Here is a 14,838-nt window from a genome sequence, read left to right on the forward strand (position 1 = left end):
AACTCTGTGTGATCTGCAGCAGTAAGGGAGTATGCAGTCTTGACTGAATAGAAGGAAAATAAGACGTGTTGAAACAAATGACAAATGAGCTGTTTGTTTCAACATGTCTTATTTAAAATGATGAAAATTTAATTTCATGGAACAACATGCATCAACATTCTTGAGAAACTGAAAGTCTCACATGACCTCAAATCTAACAAGATTTTAACACAATTGGATGAGGTTTTCTCTTTGATAGTTTCTGAAATGCATGCTTTAATCTAGAGATTGAACCTAAACGTATCAATTATTCCCTCCATTTCATTTGTCAGCCTCTCACTGTGTGGCTTTCTAATGCGATGTCTGAATCAGTCAGATAGCTAAAAGAAACTAATGTCTCTTGGCTATACTGGGTGGACAGCATGGTTTTCTGTGTGCTGCGTAGCCTGAACATGACGGCGCCATGTCAGGTGGCTTTAAACATCAGGTTTTCTTTGACATCATCAATCCTGCTTGCCTGTCTTGTCTGACAAGTGTCTCCACATCCTTTCTACAGGTGACTAAGATGGTGAAGACGGTGACCACACGGACGGTGCGCCAGGTGCCCCTGGGCCCCGACGGCATGCCACTGCCCGAGGGGTCATCCCCCCTGGGTAGCTACACCGACTCCATTGATCGACGCTACATGAAGAACGGTGGTGAGCGCTACATTACGCCCCAAGCCACCTCCACCCTGACACGCTCCTATAACAACTCCTACAATGACTCGTATGGTGAGACGCCCGAGAGTCAGTACGCCCGCCATTATGGCTTACATGATGGCTATGCAGACATGACAGACAACTACGGCAGCCTGTCACGTGGCGTCAACTTCCGGCCGCCACGCTACCCCTACATGCCCAACAGCTACCGGCCGGAGAACAGTTACACCCTGCCCATCCGCAAAGATGACTACGGCCATGTGGCACAACCCCAGGTGCCCATGGGTAGCAGCAGCATGGATCTGAACCGCTCACAGCCCGAGCGCTTCCAGCCTGAGCCGTACGGCCTGGAGGATGATCGCCGTAGCCTTGGTGCTGAGGAGGAGGAACCATACGAGCTAGAGCCTGACTACTCCACTGCCAACCGGCGCACTCTTCAGGGTGCCAACCGGGGGCGCACCCACCGGGAGCCTCTCCGTGATGGGCCCCGAGTCAGGTGAGGAGCACAGATTTGACACATAAGAGGAAACAGGGTTGGGGTTTGTTTTTAAAAGGACACGGTTTGCAGTATCAACCCAGGAAACAGATTACTCTGAAAGTGAATATAAACAAAGTTAGTGTCTTGGGAAGTAATGTCCCATATCTCCCTTGTCTCCTATGTCACGTTCTCCCATGTCTTGAAAGTGTTTTAAACCTTTTCAAGTTCACAAAGGGAACGCCTGTCTCTGACTTTGGCACTAACAGCCCCTAGTAAATTGTCTCATTATGATGGTTTCAGCTGAGTGGAACTTGTTACAGATGATGGTATTTCGAAAGTTGTGATAGTGCATATACAATAACACACAGGTTATGTTTCCGTGATTATGTTTGACTGTTAGTTTTTGTTTGTATGCATGAGCACAGACCATCCTGGTCTGGGAGGAGAGCAGGCCCGTTGATGAGAGACCATAAAGACTTGTCTTGTTCCTCCCATAAAAAAAGATTACATTACATTGGGTGCAAGTAGTAAACAGATGTCTCTTCTCCTTGAGCAACTTGCAGAAGAAAGGAAGTGCACAGAAACAATGCTTTGAATGCCATTTTTATGCAAATGGATAGTGAACATGTGTTTGTGTCAGAGGTAACGAGACGGGAACGATAAGCAATGGAGATTTGAAGGCAGGGAGGAGGGAAGCAAGGATGGAGAACTGGAGAGTGGGTGGTAGAGGAATGGAGGCTTTTGTCAGCCGTCTCTAAGATTTTTGCCTATTGGAGCAACCTTTGTGTGTGTGTGTGTGTGTGTGTGTAACCCCTGGCTTCACCAGACAGAGAACAGCCAGTCAGCCACCAACAATAAGACCCCAGAGTGGACTCTTGTCTCCAAATAGCTTCAAATCATTTCAGTTGTGCCCAAGGGGTGCCAAAAATGTCCACTCTCGAGTAAATTGAAGCAGACATTTGACATTAAATAGTGGGAGGTGTTTTGTAAAGACTTTTTGAGTGGTGATCTGTGGCAGGTGGACATACTGAAGTACTCTGCACTTCTACCCCCCATCTGAGGGCAAAATGTGCTTGAACTGGATGTCAGAACTAAAGGAAGGGAGCTGTGGAGGTTGAGAGGCAGGAAGTGAGGAAACAGCAATGGGTGTGTGTGTGTGTGTGTATAAGAGTGGGCTTTTTGTCATGTTCAAAGGCACTACTGAATTCTTCAGTTTCTTGACAGCGCCTGTGTTTTGCTTTTGGACCCTTTTTAATCAAGCTTGTATACTGACATACCCCTCAACCTCCCATCCTGCCTCCACAAGCATATATACACACACACAAACACACACACTAACACCTAAACAGGCATATGTACTTACACACCCTAGCTGGATTCATAGGGAGTTGCATTGATGTTTGTCAAGCACAAGGCAGGAAAGTGCAAATTGATGGTGGATGCCTAATCAGAGTCTCTGCCTATACATTCTCTTTGCATGCCTCTGACACTTACACATACACTCACTCACACACACACACACACACACACACACACAAAATAAAAAAAAAATCCACATCTTCAGAAAATGAGTCACTCTGCCATCTTCATGGTGCAAGGCGCTTGCTGTGACAGGCAATTTGTTGCCTGCCTTACATGTGTCACAACACAGCCCTAAGAGCCACATGCACCCATACAGACACGCGCACACCCATACATGTATGCACAGAACCGAGCATATGAAACACACACACACAAATCATTTGGCACTTGACTGATTGCCGCCCGGCTAATTGCAGGAGAAAATAACCCCCTAAAATTTCCCTAACCCTTGTCCATGCACTGGGGCTGACACGTGAGCACACATCAGAGCCGCACGACTTCTGAAAAACACCAGCGCGAGTGGATGAATTCCTCACTGAGGAATGCAGGAAAGATCAGCCCTCCCTTAGTGCCCAGTCTCCCCATGCTCTCATATCGCGATTAATAATATTCCAAGAAGGGAGTGCCGACTCCAAACTGCTGTAATGAATCTGGGAATTAAAGTGGTTTAATTACAGCTTATCGTTGCATTGGAAGCCCTCAATTATGTGGCGACAAAAATGAAGATGTTTAGTATGAAAATGGCTTTTCTGCACCGGTGCCGAGCATCTGTTTAGTCTCTGTCGTGGAGTTGATCCATTTTGCACAAAGAAGGGTGAAGGAATTCAAATGCGTGGTAACATGTCGATGTGAATGTGAGAGTATGAGCTCCCACCAGCTGTCATGGATGTGTGTGAATGGTATTATATGTTGTGTTTGGGTGTTGGGCTAACCATAATTTGATCAGAGAAGTTGAGTAGGAAGGCTATTAGTTGTAACAGGGACCTAGGGGAGTAACAGGAGACCATACTGTTCATTAACATGAGAATGGTCAGAGGTCAGCTGCTGAACAGCAGCTCTCAAGCTGTAAGGGGCTTAGGACCTTGTTCAAGGGCAGGCCCACTGTCTCTAGCTTGGTTTATCTTTATGAGAATTATGCTGTATCAAATTACTCTTGTGGAAAAAGGAACATTTTGATAAAGTTTCCTCAATATGGCAAAAGGTTTTTACACTCTCTGGAAGCAGTAATGTTATTTGTTATTACAGAGCTTGTGAGGCAAATACCATTAGAGACATTTGATCAAATAAATAATGATGTAGACTAAAAAAGTGGTTCATACTCAGTGAACTCAATTCAAAGTAGCTGTAAAATACCCGTTTCCCTTGATTGTCCCTTTAATATAATACCCACTATTACTCTCATGTGTAAGGTGCCCATTGTGTTGGGATGTATAATTGTTAGTGCCTTAGATTAATGCTTTTTTTTCATCTTTGGCACTTGTTTTTCTGGTCGTAGTGATGGGGGTGACATTCAGGAAGCCTGTTTATGGATGGAAATGCATCTAATTTGCATATTATGTTTCATGATATTTCAAAAGTTTGAATTGTCTGCGGAAAGTTCAACCAGGGCCCTCCAGGCTGAAGGATGGCGCCCCATACTCAGTCAGGGGTTAAGTGCCTTGCTCAAAGGCAACAGAAATGTAGATGCTGATAGAGGGGAGTGTGTCTCTTGTAAATTTATCCCTGTCCAGGATTAAATCTAGCATCACTTCTCTCTCTCCGTCTATTAATCCTTATTTCCCAAACCCTCCCCATACTGTATGTGTGGTGTGTGTGTGTGTGTGTGTGTCATAAGTGAGTGTGTGTGTGTCATAAGTGTGTGTGCGCGCGCGCGCACACACACACATGTATCCTTATGTTTCAATGTGTGTGTCTTGAGTACCTTGCTGTTTGTGTGTGTGTGTGTGTGTGTGTGTGTGTGAGTGTCCATGTCAGCATGATTAATAGCTGCTTTTGAACTTTGCCAGACTACAGGGGCGTCTTTAAGCCAATCTCTAATGGCTCATCTCTCCTTGGGCGACCTGCTCTGCTGCACCTGCCCAGCCACATCCAGCAGGTCACCACACACACACACACACACACACACACACACACACATGCATGCATGCACACGCACTCATCCCTTAATGGAGAGGGGGGATGTCTCATTCTAATCCAGTCATCTCTGTAGGGAACGGACCAGAGAAGTGATCTGACATTAGCCAGCTACTCCGCTTCCCCCTCCTCCTCCTCCTCCTCCTCCTCAATCCTGCCAAGGCAATGGGCTTTCACTGAGAGCCAAAGAGTCAGTTTAATATTATATTTCCCCACTGTCATGTTTGAGGTTTCTCAGAAGCATCCCCAGCATTACAGAGGAAACTTCTGAGTGATGTCACTCTCCTTTAATTGAATGAAAACAAACAGTGGTGACAGCGGATAATGCCATCAAAACAGCCCGACAAATTAGAAAGTCTCTAGACATAAAAAATAACACCAGCTTTGATGTTTTCTTTTTCCTCTCTTCTTCTTTCTTCTTTGTCTCGCAAAGACTCTTGTGCATCATAAAACAATTATTGCCCATAATTCAAAATGAGCAATCTGTTTGGCGGGGACAGACAGTGAAAAGCTCATAAGCACTGCGGAGATGTTATATGCACATATGAGATGCAAACATCTTCTCCCAAGCCTCTAATCCTTTTAAGTTTATCTCCCTTTATGGGCCCGCTGAAGAAGAAGGTCTGCAAGGCCATGATTGAAGAATGATGAAAGTAACTGACAGAAGATGCAGGATGGGAAGAATAGTGCGCATGTGATGGTGAATCCAGATGCATAATGGTGCGTTGGAGTTTGTCCATATGCATACATCCACCAATCTGTCTGTCTTTCTGTCTATTTTTCTCTGTCTTAGAACAAATATGCCTGTCCACAGACACACAGATGCGCGCTCTCACAAACACACAAACAGACAGGACATTTAGTAGCTCGATTAACATGAGGAGAGTGATCTGCTGTAATCATGCTTGGAGCATCGTGTCTGGCGGCAGCGGGCCCTTTCACATCCTGTGAATACACCCCTCCCTGTACACACAATGGCGCCAATTTAAATGCAAATCCTGACATTCCCATCACTCAGCCTCGCGACGCCCGCTTTACCAAAGCCTCACCGCATCGGCCTAGATCTAAATGAGCCCCGATCTGCACAACTGTACATCTCATCTGTGTGTGTTGCAGTGTCTGTGGGTGAGAGGGGTATATAGACAGCAAGAGAAAAGTGTGCGAGGAAGATAGTATGTGAGATAATGAGAGAGAAAGTCTGTGTGTGTGTGTGTGTGTGTGTGTGTGTGTGTGTGTGTGTGTGTATGAGATAGATGTGATGTATGCATGTCTATGCGATGGAAATGATACTGTGATTGTGTAATGCCCTCTCTTCTGGAGGGTGATTTGTGCCTCCCATTGCCTTGTCATATCCAATATCCCATGACAATTGAAAGCTGTGCGATGTCTTTTGAGCATGGGAGTGTGTGTTTAGATCAGAGTGTACACTGTAAGCATTTAGTAACCACCACTGCATGCGCACACAAAGTTCCCTCTTTCCATGCAGTCTGTCATGCAGCAATTTTCCTCAACCCTCAGAGCAGCAGTCTTTCCCTTAATGATGTGCTGTAATCAGGCTCGTAATGGACACCTCCCTCTGCGCTGTGGTTGCAGGCTAGTTATGAGGGTTTGTGGCCCTCTAAGATGTTCCACAAGTTTGGGGAAAAAACTTAAAAAAGACAAATGATTTGTAACGATGATGCCGAGTCAAATTACCATGTTACACTGCTGCAGATCTTCTCCTTAGCTCGGTGCTGAAGCACTCATTCAGAGAAGTGGGTTAAAAAGCAGGCTTGGACCCAGTAGGAGTTATCCATAACTTATTCCTATTCATTAATTCATTTATTCATTCATTCATTTTCCAAGCCGCTTATCCTAATTAGGGTCACAGGGGTGCTGGAGCCTATCCCAGCACGCTTTGGGCGGGAGGTGGGGAAACACCCTGGACAGGTCACCAGTCCATCGCAGGGCAGACACACAGACAGACACTCTCACACTTATGAGTGATTTAATATCTCTATGTCACCTGACGTCCGTGTCTTTGGACTGTGGGAGGAAACCGGAGCTCCTGGTGGAAACCCACACAGACACGGGAAGCATATGTGGGGTTTACTGTACTGCAATTAAGATTGTGTTGAGTAGGTTGTCACTTTTAGTCTACAAAATTGACTCTCAGATACACAACTTTTAAAACTTTCTGGCACTCATTATGTTATCCTAGTTAGCGAACTCCGCTGATGTTGCAAGGAGATTAAAACAAAAGCAAAGAACACTTTCCACATCGTATATGATAATCTAGGTGCAGTGCTTCATCAGAGGGGCTGAGTGGCCACTCAACCACTTCAAATAGGATACATATGAGAAAGGTTCTCCTTTTATATTGAAGAAAACTTGTTTAAAAAGACACATGAACAGATTCACAGCTTGTCTATATATGCTGACATAATAGATAAACTTTGTACCACAAAGATTGCTACAACTATTGAGCCCCGTGCAGCCTTTCAGCTTGGTTTACCTTTTGTACAATATTTGGACGCAGAGCTCTAACTTCACTTTCACTGGCTACGCGGCTCACTCCATCCACATTAATCCTCTTTCCATCCATCTGAATAGGGGATTTAGTATCTCGTTACATTGCTTGGGCAGTTTCTCTCCCAGTTCATCTCATATTGATTTCTGTGGCAATAAAATGCACAAAGTCGTGCCATAAAAGCCGATATGTTTCTGCGAAGCTTGTGTAAAGAAAAACCAACAGACTAATGTTGTCAGCCAAGCTGAGATGGCTCCCCCCTCCTCAGCACGCCTGGGAAGAACTGTAAAAACACATAATTAACATAAAACTCATTAAAATTAAAACTCACTCTTGAGCTGGCTGCCAACCACCGGAGCTGGCCACCATTTTGTTGCACCACCAACCACCATACATCAAAGATGGTGAGAGGAGACCAGCTGGATTATGTAACTCGGATAAACAAGTCTCAAGCTGTGGGGTGGGTGGGGGGATGATAAAGGCTGTACATAAGTGCACAACCCTAATTAAATTCCTCTCCCCATTTCATGTCTTTTCCCTTCACTAATGCTCCTTTCCTTCAAGACACTTCAGGGGTAGAAGTATGAAAAGAAGAGTTTTGTGAAAACAAGTTTTTAAAAAATCTTTGCATTTGCAAGTTTTCTGCCAGTGTGGAATGCGACTCGGTTTCCCCATACTCCATCCATGGAAAAGGCCCTGAAAAATCTTTCCTGTGATGAAAGAGTCAAATAAGTCAAATAAGTAGCCTGTATTCCAGCAACAATTTGAATTGAGCACCTATATTTTTGCCCGTGTGCCCATTGAGAATAGATGAGGCTGCCTGTGGAATAGAGAAAGATGTTTAGATCAGAGTTTAAAAGCTTGGGAAATGGAGAATGGTTATAGGCAGCCACCTGTGGACCATTGCTATACTTTATGCACCCTCCCCATCCCCAAGAGAAGAGCACTTACTTCACTCATATAAACTGAATAGAGACCAGTACATGCTTCCAGTGCTAACAGCACTAATACTAATGAAGCTAATGTTAGCAGAGCAGTCCCAGAGAGACAGTCATTAACATTTTAGCATTTGCATGCTAGTCTTTGGTACTGTGACCGAAGGGAGCCCCGGGGGCGTGTGTGGGTCTCAGGGCTCAGGGGGACACTACAGCTGATATCACTGTCTCCTTTCCATCTAAGTGTACTGGAGTCTTTTTTTTCTGTGCTGGCTTTCACTCATGCTTTCATTGTCTCTCAGTCGCTCTCTCTCAAACTCCCATCATTAATAAAATGAATAAAACAGTAAAAGGGAAATAATATCTCTGTTGCTCCCACCTGACTGCGAGGATTAATATGGAATATGTCACCTACCTCTGTTATCACTGGAGCTTTTTTTGCTACTACAAGCCTTTTGACAAAGCTGTTAATAAGAGCCAAACCCATTTCCATCTGCATCCTCTGCACCCTGCACTCCTTCCCTCTCTTGCCTATCATCCACATCTTTTCACCTCTTGCTCACCCTGTCCTCTGCTTTCACTTTTTCCCCTCATTAGTCAGTGGCTCTCACCTCGGTTGACTTCGCTGAAAATCTCTCCCCCAGCTGCCTAATTCTTGTCCCCGACAAATCTGTCTGAGTCACCCTTCATTTACCTCATCCATTTCTCTTGTCCTCACTGTCCTCTCTGTGCTTTTCTTTCAGAGGGTACCCAGATGACCCCATCGAGGCAGAGCTGATTGACGAGCGTCACCCTTACATCCACGGCATGTACTCGGCGCCACTGGCCCAGCCAGAGAGGGGCAGCATGGCCAGCTTGGACCGCATGGGTGGTCGACGCTCACCCTCCATCGACAGCATTCGCAAGGACCCACGCTGGCGTGACCCAGACCTACCTGAGGTCATTGCCATGCTGGGCCACCCAATCGACCCGGTCAAGTCAAACGCTGCAGCCTACCTGCAGCACCTCTGCTATGAAAACGACAAGATCAAGAAGGACGTGCGTCAGCTGAAGGGGATCCCTGTTCTGGTGGGGCTCCTGGACCACCCCAAGTCCGAGGTGCACCGCAAGGCCTGTGGGGCGCTGCGCAACATCTCCTATGGCAAGGATCATGACAACAAGGTGGCCATCAAGAACTGTGATGGTATCCCGGCCCTCATCCGTCTGCTGAGGAAAACCAACGACATGGAAGTCCGTGAGCTCATCACAGGTAGGAGTGGGTGATTAACAAATGATCTTTATTAGAATTAATTATTTAACACTAAATATGTTAAATACAGCAAATGGTAGGATCACAAAAAATATTAAATGGATTACACCTGTGGTCATTTAGGAAAGTGCAGAAGTGCAAATAAAAATGGCACAGGCGGAGCTACAGCGACACAAAAATGCAGTAATACATTTCTGGCAAAATAGTTCAGCTTGTAAAAATATAAAAAAATGTGCTGTCAACAGACAACTATTCCTGTTCTAAATCATCTCAACCATTTTTAAACATCAGCTTGAAACCATCCGAGCTGATGATTGTCTTCAGACTTCCTGTGAAGCTGCTCCACACCCATGTTGCCACATACAAAAACATTTTCTTTCCTAGTTTACTCTTGAATCTAAGAGGAACAGAATGTATGGAACTGATCTCAGGGGGAAAGCTGCAAGAGCTGTTTGTAAAATGTTGCACTGAAAAACAAGTAATTCCAACTCATTTTAGTCTTAAAATTGTATTTTTCTTAAAAAGAAATGGAAAAATATGTGGCAGATTTACTTGTTGACTGCAGTTCAATATAAGTACGTACTATTTGATCTGTTTCAAGAGTTCCACTGAAATAAGTAGCAGTGCCTTGAGTCAGTCAAAGACAATGTCACTTGCATCAAATTTCTGAGGAAAGTGGAATTGACCTTGATGACCTTGCCATAAGCAGCTGATTTTGACCTTACACAGAAAACACCTGCACTGCACTGTTGCAGCTGAGCCTGTCTCAAACTTTAGTAGTGGAGGAGTAGGATTCTTCCTTTTTGTGTGTCTAATTAGGCTCCCTTTCACTTCAGTACTACAGTGCTGCTTTGAGCCTTCAAATGTAATGGGATACCACCTGAGTCTTAGTTAGTATGCCAGTTCTTTCTAATCACTGCCCTGCACATTCTGCATCTCTTATGTCTCTTATGCAGGAACAGACTTAGCCAGAGGCTGTAATACCATTCTCTGTATAGTAATCTGTGGCTGTAAGGCAGCCAGTAGTAAGGAAAACTTGGTTACCATGCTGTTTTTGCTCAACAGTTTTCATTATTTTATTCAAGTTGCTAATTGAAAAAAAAATTGAAAAGTATTTTGTCAACATGAACCTCCTTGGGGATCATGACCCCATGGATCCCATTATATAAGGTTTTGTGTCAAGGACTGCCTTGGCTGAATATTGTTGTTGATTTAGTGTAGAACTCGGCAGTATAGTGTGTGTGTGTGTGTGTGTGTGTGTGTGTTTTTTTTTTTTTTTGGGGGGGGGGGGGGGGGGGGGGGGGGGGGGGACACATGACTTTATATGTGTCATCTTCAATTTTTCATGTCTGCTTTAGTTTGCCATAAAACACAGTTTAAGTTTGGAATTATTTTTGAGCCGCCTCTCACTTTTGAATGAGTGTGTATTGCGTGAGCTAGAGTGGCATTCCTGAGGGCTAGAGTGGAGCAGCCCTGAAAAATTGCCTAAAACTTTTGTCTTTAACTTGCTCTCCTGGCCACAATTTTCACTCCACATGCATAAATTTGGGATCAAATTGTAGGAAAAATAGTTGTGCTTTGAAAAATGTAAATATAAAAGCAAAGTAACTCAAACTTTTTACACTGTGACCCTTAACGAGGCAGGAGTGCCAGCTCTCTTCCCCATAGACTCCCATTATATCTGGAATACAAAGTCTCGGGAGAGAAGCAGAAACACACACTTTTTCAACTCGCTCTAGGGTAGGCATTTTGGGGAGTTGGAAAATAATTTTGACACAGTTTGAAAGGCCAAATCCTTGCCTTTCTCATGGTACATTTGGTAATTTAGCGCATGTCCACGCGCTCGCAAGGCAAGCACATCAAAGTTTCTTCAGAAACTTTATATCCTCTAGTTACATTCTAGTGTTTTAAAATCATTTATGGTGAATTGTTCTTCATTTTGTTTGGGACCTCCTGGAAGACCTTGACAGCAGCTTTACCTCTCTTTTGAAAAAAATCAGCCTCAATGTAAGAGAGTTTGAACTCATTATCAGCTGGTAACAGGGTAGCATACTTTTATTTTGCTTTGGTGTTACGTAATTTCCTCTCTGCAGAAAAGTAAGAAAAGTGGATGGTATGTAAAGGTTAAATGTTAAAACCAACTTGATTGAGCAAGGAAATGTGTTTTCATTTATAAAAGACCAGGTACAGATGGAAGTGCGGTTATAGCACCATAATGTGTTGTCTCCTTGACCTTGTAATGGTCAACTAGGAACTACAATGGTGTGTGTGTGTGTGTGTGTGTGTGTGTGTGTGTGTGTGTTTCTCTCCAAGTGCTCAGCTAATCTCCTACATGATTGGTTTGATCTGACACACATTGGCTGCCATGTCGGCCATCTGAGAAGGGGCTTTGTTTTCGGTGCAGACGTGAAAACTGAGAAGTGCTTCACAGTGAGATATTTGACCTTTTTGAAGTAGTCGCCATGTTGAAAATATCCGTCTCTTCCTGAGAGGTAATTTAAATGGGATTATTTTTCTTAGTCAATTTCACAGTTTGGGTAAGAGCGGTTAAATATTGTTAGTCTAGGCTGTGATTATTGTTAATCCATTGGTGGTCAGCAGTGAAGATGCCAAGTTGTGAAGATCTGTGAGGCTATGGGGAGCGCAGTATCTGTGTGTGCTGGAGGGATTATTCAGGCCTGAAAATGGTCCAGTTTAAATACAATGAAATTTGGCACAAAATATTGGCTATTGGCAGCGTCAGTCCAAATATATTGGCATCGGTATTGATCTACAAAAACTAACATAGATCTAACTCCACTGTGCATGCATGCATAAGTTTGTGTGTGTGAGTGTGTGTGTGTGTGTGTGTGTGTGTGTGTGTGTGTGTGTGTGTGTGGAGGCTTCCTCTGCGCTGACAGAGATGTAGTGGTGAGCGATGGCTGTGCCGCAGCACAAATGATTGCCTTTACAGCACCGCGTCGCTTCCAATCGCAGCTAAAAATAACCCTGCGCCACAAGACAAGGAGGACAGAACGGAGGGAAGATTTTTTTTTTATTTTTTATTCTCCGCTCTCTCTCATTCCTTATCCACCCTCTCTTGCTCACTCTAATTCTTTGACTTTATTTCTTTTTTTATCCACGCTCTTTCTCATTTTCCTGCTTTCTCTTGCTATCACTTACTGTTTTTCTCTCTATCCACTCTCTCTCTCTCTCTCTCTCTCTCTCTCCAGCCATAAGTTTTCCACTTCTAGTGCTTTGGCCCCAATGAAAATAGGCCAGTCACAATGCAAGCTCAGCTTACAGCCTCAGCCCGTGTGGCTAGAATTGGCTGTGTTTTTCTACAATTAAATATAATTGGGGGGTTTTAAATATAGGCCCCTTTTCTTAGCCCATGTGTTTTAAGAGTTTGCCGTTGGATTTTGCGCTGTCCCCAGAAAACCACAGTGAGCTGTGTTTTCTTCAGGGGGAAATGGGTGACGTGGAAGTAACCAAATGGTTTCATTATCCAACACACAAGACCGACAGACCAGTAGTTTATATTTTTAGAACTTTGTACCGTTCAGAGTAAATCTATTTTCCCTCCCGGTAGGCTCTGGGCTGTTTGTGCCCTCCAGCAATTCCCACTCTGGAAGTGTAGATTATTAAGCGGATTTGTCTCCTGTATTTCCAGCAGGAGATGTCTGCATTTTGTGGACTGACAGCAAGGCAGGTGCTTGCTGCAGCCCTATGTTGTTTTGGTGAAGAATGCATATAGGACAAGTTAGCAGCCCTTCTAGTGGAAGAGAATGACTGACGGGAATGAGAATGAGAGTGGATTGAAGCTGGCAGTAAATTATATTTTAGCCCACAACTTCAATATCTTTGAGTTTCACCATTTACATGGCAAGAGGATCTAAAATAATGAAATGCAAAAAAAAAAAAAAAGGATTCAGTGTCTCAGTCTCAGTCCCTCAATTTTATTATTGGCAGGGAGGGAAAGCTTCAAAACAAAGCAACAAGTCCCCGTACCTAAACATCACAATAGGTTGTTTGCCAATGACTCCTTAAACAACATATATGATCGGTTTCAGATTTGCTGATCTTTAATGCCATAGAGTAACGGTGACTACAGTCGCGGTTTGGTTAGGTTTAGGCACCAAAACAACTTGGTTAAGGTCAAGGAGGTTAAACACTTGCCTGGTAGATTCAGAGGCTCAATAGATGGCGTGCAACCATTCTATGGTCCAATAATCAAGAATACCAAAGAACACCTGAGCGTGCACTATCCCTTTATTTCTAGCACTGTATGCTGTAACCCTCCGACACTGCAGTTCCAGTTACAAAACTCATGTGTTATACCCCATAGCTCCCATGGGGTCAGAGACCGTGTCTCAGCCTTCCTCTAATAGCCTTGTTTAAGGTTAGGAAAAGGTCATGGTTGGGGTTAAAATACTTTGTCGTCACCTGAAACGAAAACCGTTCTTGCTTCATACATGAAACGAACACCACTCTCCCACGTGAAAGTCTTGTCTTTTAATGACCCATCCTCCACCCAAACCACCTCCTCCTGCCAACTTTGTCATTCTTTATAATATGTCACTCAGGAGGTCGCCTACGTTACACAAAGAAAATGAGTCGTGTGAATCCTATTGAACAAACAACCTTTGTTGTTTTTCTGGTGAGGTCAGGCTGAAAAAAGCATTAAAAACATGACGCAATAAAACTCTTATTAAAAACACTACCAATGCTTGTTTTATTGCTACTATACTAAAAGGTGATTTTTTTCTTTAATTCTTTTTATTATTTTGGATGCATCACAACTTTGGGCTTTTTTCAAAAACATACATTTTGTGTGTGTATGTGTTTATGTGTGTGCTCTTCAAACTCGTAACATATTACTGCTACTATGGTTGTCAAACGAGAAAATAATAAAATCATCTTTTCTGTGACTTCAAATCAAAGCAAGTTCTCGAATATGAGGAAAGCAAAACAATGCTTCCTCTGCAAATGTCAAGTGAACAGCGGTGGGAAGAAAAAAATCAGACATCACTTTCTCAGGTATTTTCTAAAGGCTGTCCTTTTGAGAAAAAAAGTCAGCAGTGGAATCACATAAGAAATGCCATCAGTGTGTAGTTGTGTGAGGACATGATTCCTTTTCAAACAGTTGATAGAAAGGGCTTTAAAGACATGACCAAAGCACTGGAGCCAAGATATGTGGGACCTGGCACTTGAGCCAAGTTGAAATGCCAAAACTATACGGCATGGTCTGTGAGAGAGTAGAGAAAGCGCTCAGTAAAATAAAACACTATGCAACTACCACTGACTTGTGTTCAAGTCGCACCATGGAGCCTTACATAAGTCTGACCGTCCACTTCATCAATGACGAGTGGGAGTTGTGCAGCAAATGTTTACAGTCTTCAAATTTCCCTGATGACCAGACTGGAGAATTGATAGCCAAGGTTTAAGGAAAATGCGGAAATCAAGGGGTTTAATGAATAGTTGCAAGTATTCACAACCATCGACAATGGTGG

The 14,838-nt window shown here is 43.7% G+C and overlaps 1 protein-coding gene across 6 annotated transcripts in view; it reads left to right on the forward strand.

The window, feature by feature from the left end:
* Positions 1 to 14,838, forward strand: part of arvcfb (ARVCF delta catenin family member b) — a 237,752-nt gene that overhangs the window by 154,278 nt on the left and 68,636 nt on the right. For all 6 annotated transcript variants that reach the window (XM_030059900.1, XM_030059899.1, XM_030059896.1 and 3 more), the window contains 2 exons: positions 536 to 1,176; positions 8,841 to 9,346. In XM_030059900.1, the coding sequence (XP_029915760.1) occupies positions 536 to 1,176; positions 8,841 to 9,346 (1,147 nt within the window). The remainder of the gene's footprint in view (positions 1 to 535; positions 1,177 to 8,840; positions 9,347 to 14,838) is intronic.

Source organism: Myripristis murdjan, chromosome 9 (assembly GCF_902150065.1).
Source record: "Myripristis murdjan chromosome 9, fMyrMur1.1, whole genome shotgun sequence".
NCBI lineage: Eukaryota > Metazoa > Chordata > Actinopteri > Holocentriformes > Holocentridae > Myripristis > Myripristis murdjan.